Source organism: Pleurodeles waltl, chromosome 8, assembly GCF_031143425.1.
Source record: "Pleurodeles waltl isolate 20211129_DDA chromosome 8, aPleWal1.hap1.20221129, whole genome shotgun sequence".
Lineage (NCBI taxonomy): Eukaryota > Metazoa > Chordata > Amphibia > Caudata > Salamandridae > Pleurodeles > Pleurodeles waltl.
In genome coordinates, this window is record NC_090447.1 from 1480568247 (window position 1) to 1480591336 (window position 23090).

Here is a 23090-nt window from a genome sequence, read left to right on the forward strand (position 1 = left end):
CAGCTGGTACCACCCCTAGGGTGCCAAGAGCTGAGGTGGCCCCCTTCTTGCAGAATCCTCCATCTTGTTTTGGAGGAGAATGGCCAATAGGGTTAGAAATGTGCCTTCCCTCCAAAAAGAGAGTTGGCACAAGAAGGGTGTAGCCACCCTCAGGGAGAGTAGCCATTGGCTGCTGCCCTCTGACCCCTGTAGCGCCCCTAAATCTAGTACTTAGAGGCACCCCTGAACCTTGCTGTTCAGTTTCCTGGCAAGCTGAAAAGAAGGACTGAAGAGCCAACCCAGCAGAGAAGACCCCAGACGACAACTGACTTGGCCCCAGCCATACTGGCCTGTCTGCAACTTCAAGACTCCTGCTACAAAAAGACAACTCGTCCTGCAGGACCAGCAACCTCTACAAACCCCTAGAGGACTTTCTGCCAACCCAAGGACCAAGATCTCCCGAGGACAGCGGCCCTGTCCACAAAGAAACCTCCAAGAAGGACTCCAGAACCGTCTCTGATCCGTGAGTCCTGCCCACTCTGCACCCAACGCCCATGGCCCGTGTCCATGTGGCCCACCGGACCATAGACAGTCCCCAGGCGATTTCATCCTCAAGTTTACCCTGGGTTAACCCCTCCTGATCAACACAACAACGCCTGCATTCTAAATCCAGAGGACCCCCCTGACCGTGACTGGATCTGGTTAAGATTTCCAGGCGCCTAAAGGTACCCCTGCACTCACAGCCCCCTGGCCTTAAGTAACTCAACCAGTGGCCCAGAGACGTCCAGTGGGCTCTCTACTTATCTGTCCAGCAGCTGGTTTTCTTCAGCCAACTCCCTGGACCAAGCGTGCAGCACCTTTGTGATCCCCAGGGTTCCCCCATTGAAAAGCATTGGGCGCCCAATGCTGTGTTTGCACCCTGCTGCCCCAGTGACGCTGAGAGTGTGTGTTTGGTGCTGACCTGTGGGCCCCCTGGTGCTGATCTAAACCCTCCAAGTCTGTGCCCGGAGGTCGCGGGTTCTTACCTGCAAGCTGTTTCTTTCTAAGTGCCCCCTGTCTCCATCGGATTCCATTGGTCGCCCGACACCTACTTTGACCTCTGCACCCGGCTGGCCCTCTGTTGCTGGTGGTGCACCCTTGGTGTCTGTGGACACCTTAACCCCTAAAGACTGGGATCGTAAGTTGAGTAGTTCCCTGCAAATTGTGTTAATACTTTTCCTCCCCTAGGACTGCATTGCTTTCTATGAGAAATTGCCCTGTGTCCACATTTGAAACTGAAAAGTATTACTTACATGTAAACTGTTTTATCTGTGAATTCTAAACAGTGCATTTGATACTTGAAATTGATACATCCTTGAAACTGTACTTACCTGCAACAAAGATTCTTTTGGTTCTAGAAATTAAGAAACAAAGTATATTTTTGATACATAAAACAATGAGCCTGGGGTTAGTCATTGAGTTTGTGCCTCATTGCTTGACTGTGTGTGTACAATTGCTTAGCACTACCCTCTGATATGCCTAACTGCTCGGCCACAGTACCACAAAAAGAGAGCATTAGTATTATCTACTTTAGCCCCTGTAAAGCCTCTGCGCATCCACTGGACTCTGTTCACACTATACCTTGCTTTGATATGGTATATACAGAGCCTGCTTCCTACAGCTCCCTGCTGTCCCAGAAAGAAAATCTAATACTGAAGCAACTTAGGCTACACATTATGGAAGTTGTAAGTAGGGCCCCTTTGCAGAAAAGACTGCTTTAGCAGAGCTAAGCTCTACCCTCAAAGAGGAGTGTGTTGAAAAGAAGTAAGAAGATGAAGTTTGTGTTGTAAGTGCTGAATTTAAATGGCATGTAATGCCAAATTCTGCATGGTGTTTGCTTTTGACAAAGGGCCAGTATTTTATTTGCATGCACATCTTTACTTGTGAGCTAAAAAAGCTGTAAATTCAGCATGTTATTATAACAATAGCAAAGTAAGGCAAATGAATGGGCAAGAGCAATTAGTGAATAGAACTGTGGATGTCTCCTAAACAGGAAAAGCATAAACTAGCAATTAAAATGGCATTGGATGCGTTAACACGTCAAAAAAGAAACACTGACTCAGAGTTATAAGCTACTTTTCATGTTACATTATACGTTGCCAAAATTACTATTTGAGTACCACTGGTAAAATACAATGGGAACACAAACAGAACCATATTGCTATCCACGAAATGCCATGGTTTTGATGAACACCCCATCAAACCAATGGAAAACCATAGAAAGCAGATGGTATTGACCCAAATCTCAACTTTTCTCTCTACTTGTTGTTATACTTTTTGAAAAAATGATTACACAAGGAGATAGCCAAAGCTGTCTGTGGTAAGATCTAAAAATTGGAGGAAAAACACTCAGAGAGGATATTGAGGTTTTAAACTATTGTAAAGAAGAACAAAGTAATTTTCACTGCTAAGCCCACAATCGTTCTGCAAATGTTCTCCTGTGAGTCCTGGCACTGGTGTACATATCATTCCAGGCCAGTTTACTTCTGATCAGTGTGCATGCCACAGTTAATTTGACATTTTTGATTTGTTCTGCAGTTTTTCTCTATTAATTTAGGTTGGGAGGATGAAAATAAAGCTTTGAAATGTATGAATTAGACCTTGTAAGACTCTAGAATGTAAATACTACACTCGCTGCCACTTCCTGTGTTTCCCTGTAAGCTCTTGGCATGGCTCCCCGCTGGGACGGGGTAGTTTGGAAGCCGCCATCTTCACCCAGAGAACCTGCTGCTATGTGTAGGTGTCAATAGTAGGGGAATCCACAAACAAGAACCCTTCACAGTGGTGAAATGTGGTGTGACAAACACTGTTGTTTCCTGCATGTTAGCCTCATATTCTTTCTAATTCCACAACCGAGGCAGTTCACTGAAGCGAGTGAGTTGAGTGAGTGAGCTATTTATATAGCGCAGATGTATGCCCAAGGGCTTTATAGGGCGCAAGCACTGTGGTAAAAACATAACAGAACCCAACAACCTGGTTGTTTTAACAGAACAGTTACGTTTAAGGTCTTCTCTGAACACGCTCAAGGCACTCTTTTGGCAAAGAGAGTTAGGTAGGACATTCCACAACTTTAGCATCAAAACTGTACCACCTGATCCAGATTCCACCACCTGTGCAACCTGTAGAGGAGAAAGTTTTCCAATGTCAGTGAGGTTAGTTTTTCATGAGCAGCTTTATAGCGGAAGCAAAGTCCACTTGATCTGTCTCCCCAAAGGAGGCCAATGAAGGGATCATCGCGCATCATTGGTTTATAATGTGTTATACATATGGGACAAGGGTCATTTGTTTGAATAAGAGTTAAATATTTTTATATTGAGGTTACATTTGAAGTGAGCTCCACCTTCAAAATGTGAAGTATACATTTGTAAGTACAATTATGTATTTTGACTAGATATGGAATAGAATAACGTTTCTCTTCCAGATGACCCTCATCAATAGTCATAAAACCTGAACTTGTCCCATCCATATGCAGGAGCCTGGATCATTTTACAAAATATATATATGAAAATGTACATATGTGCAAGACTTTTTAGTAGAAAAGTGTGTTTAAGTAAAGAACACACTGCCTTAGAAATCTAATAAAAGGCTAAAGCAGAGGTCTTCAAACTGGGGGGCGGGCCCCCCTAGGGGGGCCTGCAGTGATCCCAGGGGGGGCCCCAGACTCTGGCCAAAATAAATATTATACAGATAACAGGCCTTTGTTTTAAGCCGAAGCATGTTATTGCAGTTTTAAAAATGTAACAGTACTTAACTGCAATGTTGAAATAGGTTTAGAAATATTTAAACATTGCCATGTTTATAAAATAATTGGGAAAAATTCTGAGGGGGGCCCAATGGTTTTTATTTTTCAACTGGGGGGGCGCGGCATTAAAACGTTTGGAGACCTCTGTGCTAAAGGTTTCAATTATCATGCATTTTTCGTTTTAAAAAATCCAAATAAATAAACTAATCACTACACTAGCAAACTGTGACTAGAACCATCTTTCCCAAAAAATTTTTAAAGGGAAAATAAAGGAAATGATGGGCAGTGTTAGCAGAAATGCTGTCATAGAAATGAAATTAAAAGTTGGAAATGTGTCTTCGGTGGCCTTGCCCTTCCTCCTGTGGCTTTTCACTAGAAGCTACTCTATCTGAAAAATCAACAATCCTCAGTTAGCTACCCAATCTGGGAGAATTGCCCAGTTTTGAAATAATGAGCATTTGAGATGAACGTAGGAAGCTCTGTGATGAGGCCATGGTGGTGACATGAATAGAGTGTAGATGGGACTCTTGTATGAAGGGAATGGCTTCCTTATGTTTGAAGATGATGAATGATGGTTTTCAGCACACATAGGGCAGCTCTTGATATATGCAAGATTGGTGAAGGTAGCTCGAATGACATGAGACTGGCTCCCCGGGGGGACCACTGATTCTGCAGTACTTTGGGATTGTCTGGCTCTTGCCGGGGGATGCAGATCAATGTCCACACTCCATCGATCTCTTTAGAAAATGTTGGGAGGAAATGGTGTTAAAGATGCGGGCAGGAATGGGTCTGTACACTCAACTGGTGCCTGAAGCATTGGCTGTGAAGACTGTTTTAGATGCCCAGGAATAGGAAGATCCAACCCAAATTGAATGTGCTGTGTCTACTACTCTCTAAAAGCCATTTTGTGATGCATTGGTACTGCCTTGTAGACCTAAGGTATCGGTGTAAGGATGTCTAGGAATGGTCTTTGATAGAAGAATTTCACGTGACACAAGTGAGGAATGATCTGCTGGAATGGGGTGGAACCTTCTACCTCCTCCTGATATTCTACTGCCTTACACCGTGATCGTGGAAATGACAGTGGAACCATGGACATGTCACAGCCATACCTGTTGTAACATTAAACTTTATTGATTTTTATTAACTCAACCTTGTGTCTTCATCGCTGTATGGAGCATTTTTTTTAACTCTTCACTTCCCATATACTATTTTTGTCTGCATTGTTCTGTCTGCATTGAAATGATCCCACTGCTTATTGGTTGTTATTGCTAGTTATTATGTTAATTAAAACTGCTAAATACATCTTTAAAAAAAATCTGTGGTGAACATTGGGTACTAAACACAGCTAGGATCACCTAACATTCTAGCAGAATAGGATGGTGCCTTGTTTGTGCTTTAAGCAATTTTTGAATATTGTTTTGAGAATCACATTCCCGAAATATTATCGAGGGGTAACTATCGATAGTGCAGCAGGTTCAGTGCACCAGGCCCTAAACGATGCCATTTATAGTTGTATTTTAGTAATTTTACTACCCATCCAGTACACAGAAGGGCCCATTTTTCTTGCTTACCCGTAGACCCATGACACCCTTGCTACGCCACTGAATTATTTATTTGAGCTTTCTTTTTAACCTTCCTGTACTGTTTCTCGCACATGAACCCCTTTGCTAGTCTGTTGCAACATACGGTCACCATCAGGTACTTGTATGTGTATGCACAGATCTATATATGTTTGGGTACTTCCATAGTCCATTCCAGGCTACAAGATAACATAGCACTGTACTGTGGAGGATGACTGCAATAAAGGTATGCAAAGTGATGAAGGAACAAGGAAGGGACATTTCTGGAGTATGAAGAAACATTAGGGATTTACAGGTGGGACGACTCTAAAGTGGCAGCCCTTCATTGGAGGACGATTATGGAAGATTATAGAAGCAAGACGCCTTGCTTGAGTGAAAATGCCTTCTGGTAGATGTAGAATAGGTGGGCCCTATCTCCTGAATAGTGAAAAGGGGAGTGAACTAGGCTCCCACATGGGCAGTGGGGAAAAAGGAAGTACAAGAACATGTACACTCATCGCATGACCCTGTCGGATTATCATCTCACCAGGTAAACCAAGATTTTTAATGAGAACGAAGAGCCTGATTTATACATTGGCGGAGAGGGTACTCTGTTGCAACGGTGACAGAGTTCCCTCCTCACCAGTACAGCGGTCAGCCTGCCAAATTTAATTATAGAGGACCTTAAGTTTGACCACAGCGGATACTGCTGTCCCTGCTGGGGCCAAACTTCTTCAATGGCCCAGGGAAATAAGGTCCCTCGGAGAAATGGCAATATGTCTGCATGCCCAATTTAGATGGGCGGACATGTAGCCATTTTTTACTGTTCCTTACCGCTAGGTAAAACCTGCCAGTAAGGAACCGCATGTAAGACTCCCATGGCTAGGTAAGCATTACTTTTTTTTCTTTAAAAAAAAAAAAATCCAGTTTAGGATTTTCTTTTTTGAAACGAAAAAAGGAATACTGTTTGTTACATGGCTGTATCCTTCCGACGCCACCCTGCAGCAAACAGTAAAATGCACTGGCGGGAACCACTATCACAGCGGTTCCTGACAATGCATTTATAAATGATCGCCTGCTCGGCAGCTATTTAGAAATTAGGTAGGCGGCCTCTCCACCATGGGGATAGAGTAATTCACTCTGTCCCCATGGCAGACCAATGGGCCATCTGCCTAAACTTAAATCAGTTCCTAAGTCTGTTAGCCCCCAGGTAGTAAAAACGAGGTAGTTACTCGTTACTTCATGTACATCAGAATCTCTGTTAGCTTATTTCCCTTGATTATACCTTGTTTGAAATCGTCATGGACACATTCCTAGTAAATGCATTTCCCTAGAGGAGACATTGCTATCCTCTGATTGGTACAGAAGGGTTTTGTTTTAGAGAGACTCACACCTTTAAGATCAATACAATTACCCACTTTTATCTAAGTGGAGTGTTTGCAAATCTGAAAATGAAGTGTGTTAATTGATTTCTCACCAATTCCATGGTCTCAGAAGTACTGTTCTTTAAACAGAAGTTTTTTGAACTAGTAACAAATGTGGAGCAAAGGTAAGTTCTAATAGATGGTGATTTTACCCTTACTTACTCCATTTCATCACCGGGGTATGTGGACGTCTACTTACAGGTGTGATTAAGGGGTCCTAGTGAAGATGGCCCCATCTCTGTTCTGTGATCACCATGGAAATCAGGCTCAGATATTAGTCTTGAGAGGTATCAATCAAACAGGATTTCTAAAGCGCTGCTAATCACCTGGAAGGGTATCTAAGTGCTGAGAGCCAGTCGGCACAGGTGCAATCAGTTGAACAACCAGGTCTTGGGTCCCTTTCTGAACTCCCGAAGAGAGGGTGAGGTCCGGCAGTTAAGGGGGAGGCTGTTCCAGGACTTTGAGGTGAGGTATGAGAAGGAGCGTCCTCCACTGTTGCTTGGGTGGTTACAGGGAGTGTGAGCGAGGGAGAGGGAGGCAGAATGCAGGCGTCTGGTTGGTTGGTGGAAGCTCAGGCAGTTGTTTATGTATGCTGGTTCTTGATTGTGCCGGGCTTTGTAGGCGTGGGTCAGCATCTCAAATTGACATCTTTTTGGGATTGGGAGCCAGTAGAGTTTCTTGAGGTGGGGGATGATGTGGGTCCGTCTGGGGAGGTCAAAGATGAGTCTGGCTGCCGAGTTCTGGATGGTGTGTAGTCTCTTCAGGAGAAGTGGTGATTCCTACCTAGAGTACACTGCTGTAATCCAAGCGGCTAGTAATGAGATATTGCGTGGTGGTACGTCTTGTGCTGACGGGGAGCCATTTGAAGATATTTTGGAGCATGTGAAGCATGAGTAAGCAGGCAGGGGAGATTGTATTGATCTGTTTTTTCATGGTGAGTTTGCTGTCCAGAATGATGCTGAGGTTCCAGGCCTGATCTCTAGGAGTGGGTGAAAGTCCTAGCTCAGCAGGCCACCGGGAGTCGTTCCACGGGGAGGTGTTGTTCCCGAAGATCAGTACTTCTGTTGTGTTCTTTGTTTAGTTTGAAGTTGTTTTGCATCCAGTGGGCGAAGCTGGTCATGCACAGTCTGAAGTTGGGTCTCGTGGTGGATGGGTCTTCTGATAGCGAGGAAGAGTTGTTCCACTGCTTTGTGGTTATCTGAATAAGCAGATCAGCGTCCAGAAGCAACGTGCTGGCCTCTTCAAGCTCCTCTGGCCGCTTCACCCAATATTGCTGTCATTATGCACTACTTTCTACACAGAGCACACTAGAGCCCCCACCCTCTTTCCACAGCTGATGTTCTAATGCTGCATCACATGACCGCATAGCACAAAGGCATGACCCAGCCAGGCTGCTCTTCTATGCTTGAAGCATTTGGTAGCTCTACTGTTGCGGTTATCGCCACACTTTTTTCGTGGAATCCTCAGAGGTCAGTCCAGTTCTCCAGCCGTAAAGTTTTTTTTTATTTCCACTTTGTTTGACTACTAGAAAAAATATCAGCCTCTCTCTCCATACCACTCTCTTCTCCAAACGTTTCCAAAAACATGGAGGCACTCATGACAGCTAGCACTCCTGGCCCCTCTTGGTGCATTTCTCAACAGCGGCATGCCCAAGACCCACCGCTGCTCACAAGAGACACCGCATCTCTGAGCTCCATCTGAAGCGCCTACTTAGCTACTTTGTAACCAGCAGAGTGGCTGCTCTGATTCATTCTAAGGGAGGAGCAGAAGTTGTTAACATACTCAATACTAAATGAGTGGAATTCTGTTCTGCTCATTATTTATTTAATACCTCAATAGTCCTTGTATTTCTGTCCATACTTTAACCCTGTCTCCATCTGCTGGTCTCTTGCACCTCATATCTCCCATCTCGCTGAATTGGAGGTCCACACTGTAATCCTTCTGGATTTAAAGGAAAGCTTGTGGCCTGACCTGCAAAGGATCACACCTGTCCAGACTTTTTGCTTGCCCCCCCACTAGCAGCCTTCTCCTCACACTTCTTCTGGCAGAAGAATAGAAGCCATGTCTCAGTTGGAAATATATATTATCCTGGGCAATGTAGAGCTCATCATTACCATTGACTTTGTCAGTTCAGATCAGTGGCCCATCACCAAGCACCGGTCCACACATGATGGTTGGTAAACTAGGTCCCCGTAGGAAAGATGGCCAGCCCTAATCACCGTAGTGGTGCTGTGAATGTTGGCCCTTGCTCATCAAATGCAGCACCCACTAGAGGCTGCAGTAGAGAAGCATCCTTGCAGTGCACCTTGAAAGCACAACAATGCCACCTCCCACAGTACTGCCCTCCCTGGAATCAAGTGTCAAACACACACCCCCTGCTGGGGGGAACAGGGTCCTGTTCCCATCAACTCCAGCTCTAATGTGCTAAAAGAACAGCGTAAGATATGCCCAAGGATCCTCTCCCTCGCCAGCAGCCTTGCACAAGGCCAAACAACACTAGCAAAACCTTAAAAAACACAAGCCATGGCAAAGCCAATAGATGTGGATTTGATCTGCTAATGTATGCATATTTTCATATCAGATTATTCATGCATTACCACATTAAAGCCAGACCCTTGGCTGTGCCAATACTTATTTTGTTGTAATCATAAACTCTGTTTTGAGGCATTAAGTTACCTCAGTCTTTTTGACATGAGAAAATAGTCATGGTGCTTGTTAAATAGAATTCTGACAGATTATTTTATGCAGGTGATGCTGTGAGGAGTATCAGGTAGATTGTAGAGAGGGTGCATGCCAGGGGAGAAAGCTAGAGGGTCTCCTTACACAAGCCCCAGTGGAAGACAAGAATCTTTGGGTTGGCCCTTGCCGTCAGCATAACTGAGATATGTGAAGAGGAGCAATTCAAAATAGTGACTCTGAATATATTCAGTGCATCCCTGTAGGATGATAAAGGTCTGTGTTCCATAGATCTCCCTGATTCTTATTTCCTTGTGATGTGCCTGTTGAGAGAGGAGCGCAGTCAGTTCACAATCTTAATCAGATCATCATTTTAATGCATCTTCATCAAGTATGTAGTAGTGCAGCACTTGTGCAGACATCTGTGGATACCAGTTGGGCGTCTGTGCAATCGTGCACTTTGCATATTCTAGTTCTGCAAGAGACAGGTGAGACCACCTGGCACCTTCACTAGCTGGCATTCAGCAGTATCCACAAAGTCAGTTTTAATTCCAGCCCACATTACTCCGCTCATAGGAATGATATGCTACACAGATATCAGTGTTATTACCACACAGAAGCTGCGATTTCATCAGTTTCATGACAGATTGACATGTGCACCACAGAGTTTTATGTCGTCGTTAAAAGTCCCGCTGAGGCTGATGACATGTTGTACCTTGCTTTGCTCATTTGTACTTTGTTCTCACTGCAGCATGAGACACTTCCACAATATCTGGATGCTCCCAAGTTTTGTTTGTTTGGAGTTACCTGGTGACAATGTGTCCTTGAAGAGCTGGAGACCTCTACTGGTAACATGCCAGGAAGTCCAAATGTAAGGCTGCTGGGGCCTCATATACAGAATGATTTTTCTTGTGGAGACATAGTTTCCAAATTCACTGGATTTACGACTAAAAATACTTCTGCAGACCTTGAAAAATCTACTCGCCCACTCGCTACAGCAAGTCATATTTTATCAGGTTGAGCTAGTGCTATTTTTAGGACCTACTCGCCCCTTCTGGCGAGTTGACAAGAAACAGGTATTCTGTTCATTCCGAAAGTGAAGATCAGTAAATACACCTTTAAATATTGTTCTGGTCACATTTGCTCCTGTTCAGAGATAGAGATCAAAAGTCAGCTTGTCTTTTTCTCTCCTGACTGGAAAGTTCCAAGATTTTGTGACCTGCTGTAAAAGGTGTGAAATGAAAGGCTGTAGGGTGTCAGGTGTTTCCTAACACACAATATTTAAATGACTAAGCTAACTGAACAAACATTTCAAAATATGTCAGTAGTTGTGAAAGCCCATCTTTTGTACTTCTTTGTGATGACAAACATATTTTAATAGGATGAAAACAAACCAGAACACTTTACTTGGTGATGTGGTGCAAATAAATGTTTTCTGAAACTCAAATTGTACAGATTATTGCTAATACACTGTATAGTTTTATCAGTGAAGCTGCAAGGTAGTGGGGAGTTTTTTTGACATTTCTTGGAAATTTACTGTCTGTAAATGACAGTGTGCTACCACATCATGCCTTAGTAATGAATATATGTATTGAAAGTGAGTGTTTCAACATAAACTGAGAAACACTCCTACCTTGATGACAATGTTATTACTAAACTAAGAGGCAAGTCATCAATCATGTGTACCTTATATGTTTGCTAGATTCTTATTATTCATGGAGCAAACGTTTAGTCTATTTAATAAAATAAGAGTTTTTTGTACAGCAGAAATGCTGAACTCACATATTTGAAGGTGTACTTATATGTGAGAATGAAGAAAAAGGTGACTGTAAAATAGAATATTTGCCTAGGATCACACAATTTGAGACCCATTTATGGGTGAAGTACATTACAGTTAGGTCAGGTAGATTATTCAAGTTACTCAACCTACAGGTCTAGTGTCATTTTTATGATTTTTCAAGGCCTGTTTTATGATGTACAAACCCTATTTTGTTAGTCAGAAAAAAACATATTTCTGACTCAAAAAAGAGGTTTGGTGATTAATTGAAATCACAATTTGGAGGGGTTATAAAAGGGCGGGCCCTCACCCGATATGGGGTGGTGTCTGATTTGAAAAAAGGAAGCTGTTCCTGGAGGACAGACCCTCTTTTGTGAATCGTGTCAAAGGGAGCAGCCAGTGCTCTGGGGAAGATTGGAAGCCCCCCCAACCCTGCCCTGGGTGTATGCCCTTACCAGAAACTGATTTTGTTTCTTTAAAGCATACCCTGTCACTCTAAGGGCCACAAGTTGCTTTAAGAAAATGTTTTATCGTTTGGGAATTCAAGTTGCTAACACTCAAAAGAAATTCTATAGTGTGGACATCCTTTATGAATGTCATATGTTACCCTTCCACTCTCCCATCCATGAAACAAGGACCCATGCCTTACTGTCAGTGATATTGAACAAAGAGTAAGATGGCCACCAGAGTGGAGGGCCTAGGATTTTGAACACTTGATTATGCCAGTGAGAACAGGCTTCTTCCATAAGAAATATCTTGCAAGTAAAACAGACTATGGCTCCAATTTTAAGTTGGTCAGAGTTGTATGTTGTATTTATCACACCTGATACAATTTGATATTCGGACCTTGGTTCTTTAGGCAACAATATCCACATGCTACAGTACATAGCCTGCTGAAATTTATCAAAGGATGAGATATTTGACACCTGCTAACTACTGGGTACAGTACATACAAAAGCATGACATACCAGCCTCTGTGCAATTAATTTGCATGAGGTGAGTCAAAAAACACCAGTCAACTGAGAATCAGGTCCTTCGTGTTCACTGTTCATCATGGATGAGTTATATCTGCACTTTGTGGTTCTACAGAAAATGGTAATTTGAGAATCATCCATTGTTCAAGGTAAGTAAGTCTTCTGGTTGCAGTGCAGGCGGCATCAGCTCCAACCTTAGTGAAAAGTAGTAGAGGTGCGATGTTGGAGTCCTACTTTGGAGGAGCCTATTGTTGAAATGCTGTTTTCTTTAAGCCTAACTCAGTATAGATTACGCAGTAGAAGCGTGGAGTTCATGTTTGATTCAATCTGAGCCACAAGTCTATTGAGGCGTACACTGGCCAGTGCCAGCACTGGTGGATCTCATAGCTGCTGTAAGCTCTACCTCCATATTAAATACTAGAGTGATGGCTTTGGGAGACCCAGACACATGTTGTACCTGCCTGAACATGTAAGGCGGTACAGTCATTGATGCTGGAATTCTGACTTGTATAGATATGACTTCCGTGTACTCTCCCATTCCCCACAGCTGTCAGAAATAGCCAAAGATAATAGGCTGGGCTGTTGTCTCTTGACCCCCGAGCTAGCACATAAAGGGCATCATCCACCCCACTCAGGTTCCTTGCCACAGCTGTACTGTTAATACGTTAATCAGTAGATGGTTAGGGCTGAACATTACTGGACAGGCCCTTGGGCTTGAGTTTACTATCCAAGGTACAGAAATGCATGTGTACACAAGAGCTGGTTCTATCTAATTCACTGTCCATCAGAGGACCTCCTCTACCTGCAAGACAGGGCATATGCTCTTTTGCACAGATGCAAACGTCATTGGGGTTTGATTTAGGAACTGTAAGGGTCATTGTGCAATTCCCGGTGAAGAGTTTTCCCGTCTGGTTGTTGGGTTTGATAGGTTCTGGTTTGCATGCCCTTGTTACACAGAAGTCTTCGAGTGATCACCTTAATTGAGTGGGACCACTTCCTAAAGTTTAAGCTACCCTTATAAAGCTGATTTTGGGCTGATGGTGAATGGGTAACTGCTGCCTTTTAAGGGCTCCAGGCCTGCATTACATTGAAAATTTACTGTACGGTACCATATCTTAGCAAATAATTGTGTTTTTTTCCCCTAGTGTCCTGTCAGAAAGACTCTCATTACAGAAGTGGAGCCTGGAAAGTCCAAGGAGCAATTACCTGCTACCTACGAGGAGCCATATGAAGTCTCATTGAAGTACATGGAGAAACACAACATCCTGCAAATATTCCAGGTGACCCACAAACACATCCATTGGGCACAGTCTGCTGAGGCAACCCTTAGTGGTCTAGCCATTGTGATTGGTAGAGACACTCTAATTAACATATGTGGTCCTTGAGCCATCCATCTGCTGAAACCTTTACAGTGATACACGCTAGGAATTAGTAAATGTTTGCTGATGGTGGGCCAGCTCATGACTCGTTCCCTTCCTAGGACCCACCTGGGAGACGCAACATCTCATTCCTGTGAAGTAAGTAGAAGTCGTGCATTACTTGGCCACTTGTGAGGGGTCTAAAAATGACCTAAAATGAATGCAATTACCAGACGCAACCCTAATGCTAGGCAGGACAGTGAGTGTGAGGGTTTGTAGGGAATGGGGAATTGTTTCCTTGTGTTTTTGTAGTGTTTTGATCCTGGACCCTAGAGACTCAGTGCAAAGTCATTGTGGTTCTTCAGTCCCAGAGTGGCAGATTCATATCTGTTTAACTGCTCACCTTGCCCCTTCTTTTCATTTAAGGATCTGTGATCCTGTCGCTGACTGTGTCTTCTAAAGCCATGAAGTTATTCCTTTATATGACAGTCAAATTCAGTGTGGCTGGCCACTGCTGCATGCATTAATGCCAATTAATTGTCCTCCCATGCACAGCGGGTCAGAGGTGAAACGGTATTGCCCACAGTTTAGAGGAATGTGTATTTTTAGAGCCCTCTTCTATTCCTCCTTGTATTTTATTTTTATTTTTTTAAGATCGAGCCTGCGAGTGCAGGTGCTCGCGCATGCGTCTTACTTGCGAGACTCTGTGTTCCGTAAAGGGCTTGGAGCCAGCCTATCGTTCACCATTTGTTGATTTGCGTGGCACTTCTTCTTTACGGCCTCGTAATTAGTCAAGGCACGCCTGACATCACTTCCGTTTCTCTTTGTGGAGCAGTGATCAAGCACTAATTGATGCAACTTAATTAGTGCCCGTCCGCTGCTCCCGATGTGATGGAGGTAGTGTTTGTTGGTTTTAAGTTCAAGTGCCCCAAAAACCGAAGGCTTGTGACTGGCAAAAACATGCCCAGCAGGGACAAAATAGCAAAGTTTTATTTTTCAAAGCTAACTTTCTGGTATTTTGCCAAGTCGTCTTTTCTCAGTTTCTTCTCATGTTTTCTTTGGTTTTTGCACGTGGGCTCTGTTGTCAACAGATGACAATTAACTTGTTTGAAAAATGCGAGACCTATTGCATTGCAAATGCTTGTCTTTGACTTCCTGCTGTCTTCTGCTTGTGCACATCTTCTGTTCCATGACAACTCAGCGCACAAGAGAAATAACCATTTGGCAATGCATCTGACAACCTGGTGATACATGCTATTACTGCAGGTATTCTCTTGTAGCACAAAAACATTCATCCCACCTGGTGCAGCGTCAGTTTACGGATTTTGGAGGCAAGAGATATTTTGGGGGCTTGGTCCAGTTAAGAACCATTTTTAATTTTATTACTCATTTTCTGCTAATTCAACCTCCGTTATGCCAAACAGTATAGAATTGTACATTATAGGTGGAGATAGAGAGATAGACAACAGTTTATTTTCCTCGGGCATTTGGAAGGGGTGGTCCAAAGGCATTCTCCTACTTTGCCCATGCCTAAAAATAATGCCTCTGACCTGGTTATTCTACATGTAGCTCCAGTACTATCAAGCAAGGGCGTTCCCTCATTTACATGGCTGTGTCACTCCATGCAAATGAGGGAACCACTGGGCCTCTGCGCCAGCGCTGTATTATTGACGGGGCTGCAAAGGCAAACATGGCCTTAGTAGGCGCAATGAAACTGCGCCACAAAAAGGTGGCGCACTGTCGGTGCTCCCCCTGAGTGCAGCCCTCTCAGGGGATTGAAGGGGGGTCCCATGGACCCCCAGACATCCCCCTGCAGGTGGGTGCACTCATTCACTGCACCCGCCTGCAAGGGGTCCGCTAATCCCTTTCGATAGTGCAGCTGGGTTGCTGCCTGCACAGAGGAACATGGAGCAGTTTTTAAACACTCCATATCTCCCTTGAAAGCGCTACCCTGTGGGCCGCGCAAGTTCACAGCTGCACTGAGGGCAGCGCATTCTTCATCATAGGGCTCACTTTCCCTGTTTGCACCCACCACACCTGCTCAAAGGTGTGCCATAGCGCTAACAGGGAAAGTGCACCCTTTCACTAATATGGGACCAGGTAGGATAGTAGGGAATTGTTTAATCTTACGAAGAGCAACAAGAAATGTTCAGGCAAGCTCGAAAGATTGAAGGATTTTTGTTGTATAAGTTTGGTTGGTCTGTCCAGTCAGTGTTGGCATTTAAGCTAGGCTGGCCTGTGACCCGCGCCCTATCGCCAGCTTCTGGAACCATCGGCCTTAGATGGAGTTAACAGTCTTCTTTGGGGTCAAGTGAAAGAGCAAACAGCCTTTCTGCTCACACTGTGAACATGTCAGCACCCATTTCTGCCCTCGGAGCACCAGAAAGGTAATAAGGCTGGCACTGTAAACTTCATATTTGTCACCATGATATGTGCCAAGCAAAGTAATGTAGAATGGCTGCAGTGACTGGCCACCGACCTCTGGTTCTTCTTTAGAATGGTACCAGCAATTTGTACACATGCCAATGACTTGTTTCCATGTATATGTGCTCAGAGATTCACAGAATCCTACTGAATGGGAATCTAAGTATATAATAGATTCTCAAACGTTCGCGTGGTTCACAAAGAAATGGAGTACAGATTGTGGAAAAGCACACTTTTTCTTTTTCTAGGAGAAACTTCTAGTCTTCCTCATGAAATGTGCTGATGTCCCCACTCCATTACTGTCCTGGACCAGGATTTGCTTCTAATCTTAGGAAAGAAGTAGCAAACAGTGCCTCCAAAGCTCAGTCTCTTGCAGGGCATCTGCCCAGAGGAACCCCTTATCCTGCCCCTCCTCAGAGATTTATTCCTGTGGACATTCTGATTATCTGCAGGATTACATTTCATTCATTATTATACCCATTATTATATTCCTTGCACATATATTCCTTTATTATGTATTTACATATCTATTTATTACTGTAGTCCTACTGTGCTAGAGAAAAATACATAAAAATAAATAAAAATTAAATCTACAAATAATTTTTTTAAAAAAAATAATTAAATAACAAAAATATGTATAAATACTCTCTCCCCATCACCCTATGTCTCTATCAATCTATCCTTCACCCCCGCTCTGACTCATCCCAAACCCATTCTACTACTTCGATCTCCAAAATAACCCTGCCTTTCCTCTTCTACCGCATCTAGCTCACCCCAAACCTCAGTTTACTACTATGATCTCCCAAACAACCCTACTAAATTCTCCCTCATTTATCTCACCTTTGACTCATCCAAACCCCCTTCTGCTACTATGATCTCCTTAACCACTTTCCACAGACTCTTCCCTGCTCCATCTCTCCTTTACTCATCCCAAGCCTCATCCTATTACTATAAACTCCCAATTAACACTTGTGGATTCTTCCCACCTTTATCCCTCAATTACTCCAGTCAATCCAACTGGCAAACTCACATATCCACGGCTCAAATTAACTCCTAATAATACTAATACTGTACTCATATTTCCCTATGCTAATCCACCACTAATTCCTCTTGGCTTCCGGAGTAGCATGCTACTCGCCAAAAAGCGCTTCAACGCCTCATCAGGGGTAGTAAGCACTATATACTTAAAATTACAGTCCGAGAGCAACAATTCAGATTTTTCTGTGTTTCACGATCATGGAATTGCCTCCAAAATATCAGTGTCAGTGACCGACAGAATTGGACCTTGTCTGCTCTTAAAAAGCTGATCCTGGAGAACTCTCATTGAGGCTGTGAGAAGTCTGTGCTAAGCATTCATATGTCTTGTGCAATCATCACTGAAAATGGAATATCACCCTTATTTAAACCTACTTAAGTCTTTGCTATTTGAAAATATGAATATTATTTTAAAAAACGTGAAAAGGACAGGCAGACCATTTAGAAGTTGTCGAGCCTGTATGATGATCTGTGTTGCCAAGTTTCACGTCATTTTGCATTTGGTAAATAACCTATTTTTAAGTCAGCCTTTTGGGGTGGGGGTAGATGGTGCTGCCTGATTTTGCTGATGTCATCAGTGGTAGACTCCTATTCCTGCCTTTACAAGAGTGCTCAGTGCCGGGGACCACCCTATCCAATAAAGGCTCTCCCTGAGGTAAAACACAAGGGAGAAGGCATTTGGTGAACATGTCGCCCCCTGGAGGACTGGGCTATAATGCTATGTAAGGGATCTCCTATTGAGAGTTGAACTTCGTAGACTGTTTACACTACTTGATGAGGCTGGTACACAACACTTCGTTCTCTGTATACCTTGCCTCTCTCTCTGTGACCTGCAAAACACTTCAGTTACTATGGGCCAGATGTACAAAGCCATTTTGTAAGTGCACAACCTTGCAATTCACAAAAGCACGGGGTTCGCTGGAGCACAATTGCTTTTAGATGTGTATTAAAGCCATTTGTGAGTCGGAATAGACTTTCCGGCTCACAAAATCTATTTAGCCCCCCATGCCGAATTGCAGTAAACACAGGGATTAAACGCCGAGTCCACTCCTAATTGCAGCTCGGTATGGCGTGCATCAATTATTTGCAACCGCATTTGTGGTCACAAACCATTGGTCAGTGCCGTAGTAACTTATTCGCAAAGGGGAAAGAGCCAGAAAGTTTTCTGACGACTGCTGTATGCCCCATCCTCCTTCACTCCTTCCCCCTACCCACTAGTTTTACCAAACGGGACACATGTTTTTAATTCAGGGGTGTTTTTTTTTTTTTTTTTTTTTGTTTTTTAGTTTTTTTTAAGACGTGGGCTCCTTTAAAAAAAAGTTTCCCGTTTGGGAATCTAAACAAACGGGGTTGCAAATTACCCCCTGTTGGTCAATATTCATAAGGCCGAGGCAGTTGTGAGACACTTTGAGATGCTACCCGTGGATTCAGAGATCGCACCGCAAAATCAGAGGCGAGTCAGAAAAAGTCAGTGCGCAGGTTGTCATCGCTCTATGCCATCGGTCTGTTGGACATTATATCAATTTCTATCCACTGTGTGTCTTTATCCCCTTTAAAACATCATAATGTACTATACAACACTTTACATCCTGTCTAGTCTATCTCTCTGTCTCTCCCCCATAAACATGTCACATATTCTGCCAAGCCTGTCTGTCTAGCTACAACAGATGATGTTCTGTCTCAGTGGTCTGTCCCATTCAAAACACCACAAAGTGCAACACAAAATATCAATACGTGTCTCTCCTTATTCAACAAGGACCTGAAACTGTGAAAACTTGATGCAACTTGTACTCGATGAACAATTCACACTTTTTTCTTCCCTTCCTCTATCCTATCCCTCGCTTCTTATTCCCACCTTGTGTACTCTTTTCTTCCCTTCATCTATCCTGTCCCTCGCTCCTTATTCCCACCTCGTGCACTCTTTTCTTCCCTTCCTCTATCTTATCCCTCGCTTCTTATTCCCATCTCGTGCACTCTTTTCTTCCCCTCCCTATGTGTCCTGTCACTCGCTCTTCATTTCTGTCTCTCGTCAACTTTTCTTCCCTTCTTCTATCCTGTTCCTCGCTTCTTATTCCCATCTCGTGCTCTCTTTTCTTCCCTTCCTCTATCTTATCCCTTGCTTCTTATTCCCACCTCGTGCACTCTTTTCTTCCCTTCCTCTACCTTATCCCTCCCTTCTTATTCCCACCTCGTGCACTCTTTTCTTCCCTTCCTCTATCTTATCCCTCGCTTCTTATTTCCATCCCGTGCACTCTTTTCTTCCCTTCCTCTATCCTATCCCTCGCTTCTTATTCCCATCTCGTCCTCTTTTCTTCCCTTCCTCTATCCTATCCCTCGCTATCCTGTCCCTCGCTCATCATTTCCATTTCTTGTACTTTTTCTTTTTTTCTTCTCCGCTCTTTATTCCCCTCTCTGTTCCCCTCCCAGGAGATCACCGAGAACATGGTTTACCAGAAGCCCGAAGACCCCCTGCAGTTTATGCTGGATCAGGTATGGCTCATAAAGTGGGAATATGGGTTTCTTTGTTCAAATGTTTGAAATCCTCTGGGAACCATCCTCCTCTTCCAGATTACAAGAGATGCTCTCCTTCAAATACCTTCTACCACTGTCCCATTAAAAGTGGGGATGAGAGGTTGTGAACGTTAAAGATTGTGAATGTTGTTCTCTGAAAATCAGAAAGTTTGTCACCTTGGCAAAATTCCAGACGAAGTTGTAATTTTACCCACACATTATTAAAACTACATTGTCATGGAAACGTGGAAGGAATCAGCAGGTGACGTATTGCCATCTAGTTAGCAGTTCTCTTTAGCCAGTTCTGAGTCACTAACAACCACCATCATTAAGAGTCCTAGGACGTTCTTTGGTTTACAGATGTCAGTCTGGGTTTTGAGACATATCGTGATATCATTCACCGGATTGCACCTTTGAGCTAAATATTTCTTGTTGCCAGGTTGCATCAGTTATTAAGGTACCGCAACGGGGCAATATCCAACCTTAAGGTGGACATGGGGTTGACTCTGATAGGAATACCAGTTGGCCAGTTACAAATGGTTTATAAATATCCTGGATCCAACTGTGGGCTATTCGTGTTTTGTACATTTCTCTGTATGCACCCGGTAAAAAACGACAAAGGACATTTATTTATCCATCTAAGGATTTTGTGGGGATCTGCATGCTGTGTTTTTGATTTTTGCTGCTTCAGGGTGCTTTTAAATGCAGTGTGATAAGTGGAAAAAAGCAAGTATTGTACTGTTAGTCCATGTTTTCTGTCGGATCACTGATAAGGATGGTGTGCAAACTTCTAGTCGTCCACGATCCCAGGGAGATGTAAAAACTAAACACAACTGCAATCTACTCCTTAGCAGTTCAGTCCAAAATGCCAGCATGGGAATGGATGGATCCAGAAGAAACCATTTTTTACTGACCTATTGGGATTTAAATTAGAGTAATATTTGTCCTTCATTTTCCCAAGATCACGGCTGGTGGACATCAAAGTGTCCTAGCTCTCCCCTCTCAGACTGAATATGCTTCCACATTAGTTATGTAACTTATTTTGCTTGTTACTTTCCTGCAGTTAGTGGTGGAATAAGAGACGGAAGGAGAGTGTGGAACCGTGCGTCTGGGTTGATAGACCTTGTGTGACCCAATGTCTCTTCTGCCTTGTGGAGTAACACCTCAAAAGTATTTGTTGCACTTCATCTTGAAAGGAGGGTTGGTTATGACGGAATGTACAATCATGATTCGTGAATCAGTATGGTAAGCCACATGCAAGCGTATTATAATGACTGTTTAGCGACATGGAATACACTGCATTCTGGAGGTCTAATCTGTGATGGACACACCCTAGGAAATCATTGGCAAACTCAGCAGATTTAAATAAAAGTTAAGTGGATTAAGGGGAAGTGGAGTTCTTGTTGTGAGAATAATGAAAATTCACTGGACCCTCCTTCCCCACCATCAAATCTCAGAGCTCTAAATGGAGTCAGCTTTTTCCAACTCATTCGGTAGATAAGTCCAATTACTTGGCCAACATTGTGCCTTTCAGCAGCACTAAATCCACAATGAAATGAGCAATTATAAAAGGGCTGCCAGCCATAAGACCGCAGACCTCTGGTACAGTTTATGGGTAGTCATTGGAATAAGGTACATATATCAAGCATTCATTGCGCTCACCCTGGTAATTTGGCATTACAGCAAGATTGTAATAATCTGTTATGTGGCTAATGGTGGACATCAGTTGTGTTTTTTGCACAATAAAATGCAGGCCAATGGCTCCCTGGTCATCTTAATTCTGTATTACTAATGACAATGTTCTGGCACCACTGACGTCTCTGCCAGGATATTTTGTGCACGCAGCTAGCGAGTGCCACCATTTCGGTGTTGGAGCTATGAAGGTGTCTATTAAAAGAGGTTTTATTTCTCCTGCAAGCAGTATTGATGTCTGCATTAGCATTGAATGCCAGTGATTCTCTGTTCGCTGTAACACTGTGCTCAGTAGGAGTGCGAAGCGGTGATAGCTGTGTCGGACGTAAGAGGATTAACAGCACCTGATGGCCTTCATTACAGTCAAGCCACGCGCACAGCAGTAATGAGAATAAGCTGGCTCTATTGAACGCCTTTTATCCAGACAGGCTGCCAGCTCGCTGCACAACGACGCATGCGCATGGATTCTGTATTGTTTGAGGGAAATCTGCTCAGTGGCCTGCAGGGGCAGTAGCGTGCCTGTTAGCAGAGGCACTTTTCCTTTATCACATGTTTATTTTGGTACAGATATTCAAATGTGTAGATATCACACCACCCTTTTTTTGCATTTTTGTTATGACTGACTAATATCTTGCTTTAGGTCCTTTGTTCTGGCCTGTTTGAGGATGTTGACCTACTTTGACACACTGAAGATACTCCCTCAGCACATAGTTTCCCCACAGTTTAAAGTTGCTTTTATTTTGCAGCGCAGCATCCAGTTCTGCAGGGCAGTGTCCAGTGGCTCTCTGACCACTCTTCGAAACGTTCCTGCATTTAGGATATTTCTCTGTACCAGGGGTAACGGAAGTCTGCTGGAACAGAGACTAGCAGTGAAGTGGTGGTAGGAAAGATAGAGGCCTGGGAAAATGGAAACTAATAGAGAAAGATTATGTTACGGGGTGGAAGGAAGACATAGGTTGACAGTATTCCTAGGAGTCAGAACTTTGATGGGAAGAAGATGTTCTTAAGGACCAGTGGCATGTTACATAAATAGGGGTTTATCTGTGAGTCAGTGTCTTGCTGTAAGTGGACATATTAGGGGGCAGATTTATGGAAAGTGGCGCTGCACCGAGTGCAGCACCAGTTTCCTTGCGCCCCTTAGCACCCCCTACCACCACCATGTGTGCGCCGTATTTTTAAAATGTTGGCACAGGGTAGGGGGCAAAGCATCTTTTCTCCTGACGCTATTGATGACCTCTGCAGGAGTAGCACCCAAATAATGGTGCTACTCTTGCAGGGTCCATAGGGACCCATTCTAAAGAGTGGAAGCCCCTTTTAATGCCTGCTCTTGAGCAGACGTTAAAAGTGCTGTAAAAAAATGGGGCTTATGCCATTTTTTTTAGCTCCCTTAATGGGGGAACGCCCCCTTTGCATACATTATGCCTGGGGCAGGCATAATGTAGCGCAAAGGGTTACAGAGTGGTGCAATGCATGTTTTGCGCTACTCTGTAAATACAGTGCGGGGATTTCGGCCACATTGACGTAAAAAATAATTACATTAATGTGGCGCTAGGGCATCATAAATATGCCCCTAAGTGTGTATAAATCCGTATGTATAATTTTGAATCTGAACGGAACCAAGTATAATGTGTGCGAACCACTCTTGTGTTGATTATAATTTGTGTACATACGATCCAATCTTCAATTAATGAATAAGACAACTCTGTACTGTTAAAATCCAATATATTAATCAATAGGATTTAGAAAGTTCAACTCCTGGGTCTTCTGTTGGGATTCAATCTTGTGATCTAGGGGGTTATATACAGTGTTGTTGTTTATGAGATGGACATTCTTTGTATTTGTTGTACATTTTTTTGAACTTCCTGAATCCTATTTATTAATATATTGGATTTGAACA

At 43.4% G+C, this 23090-nt stretch overlaps 1 protein-coding gene across 3 annotated transcripts in view; it reads left to right on the plus strand.

Moving 5' to 3' along the window:
• TEX55 (testis expressed 55) overlaps positions 1-23090 on the plus strand; it is a 404270-nt gene that overhangs the window by 375941 nt on the left and 5239 nt on the right. For all 3 annotated transcript variants that reach the window (XM_069202663.1, XM_069202664.1, XM_069202665.1), the window contains 2 exons: positions 13319-13453; positions 19418-19480. In XM_069202663.1, the coding sequence (XP_069058764.1) occupies positions 13319-13453; positions 19418-19480 (198 nt within the window). The remainder of the gene's footprint in view (positions 1-13318; positions 13454-19417; positions 19481-23090) is intronic.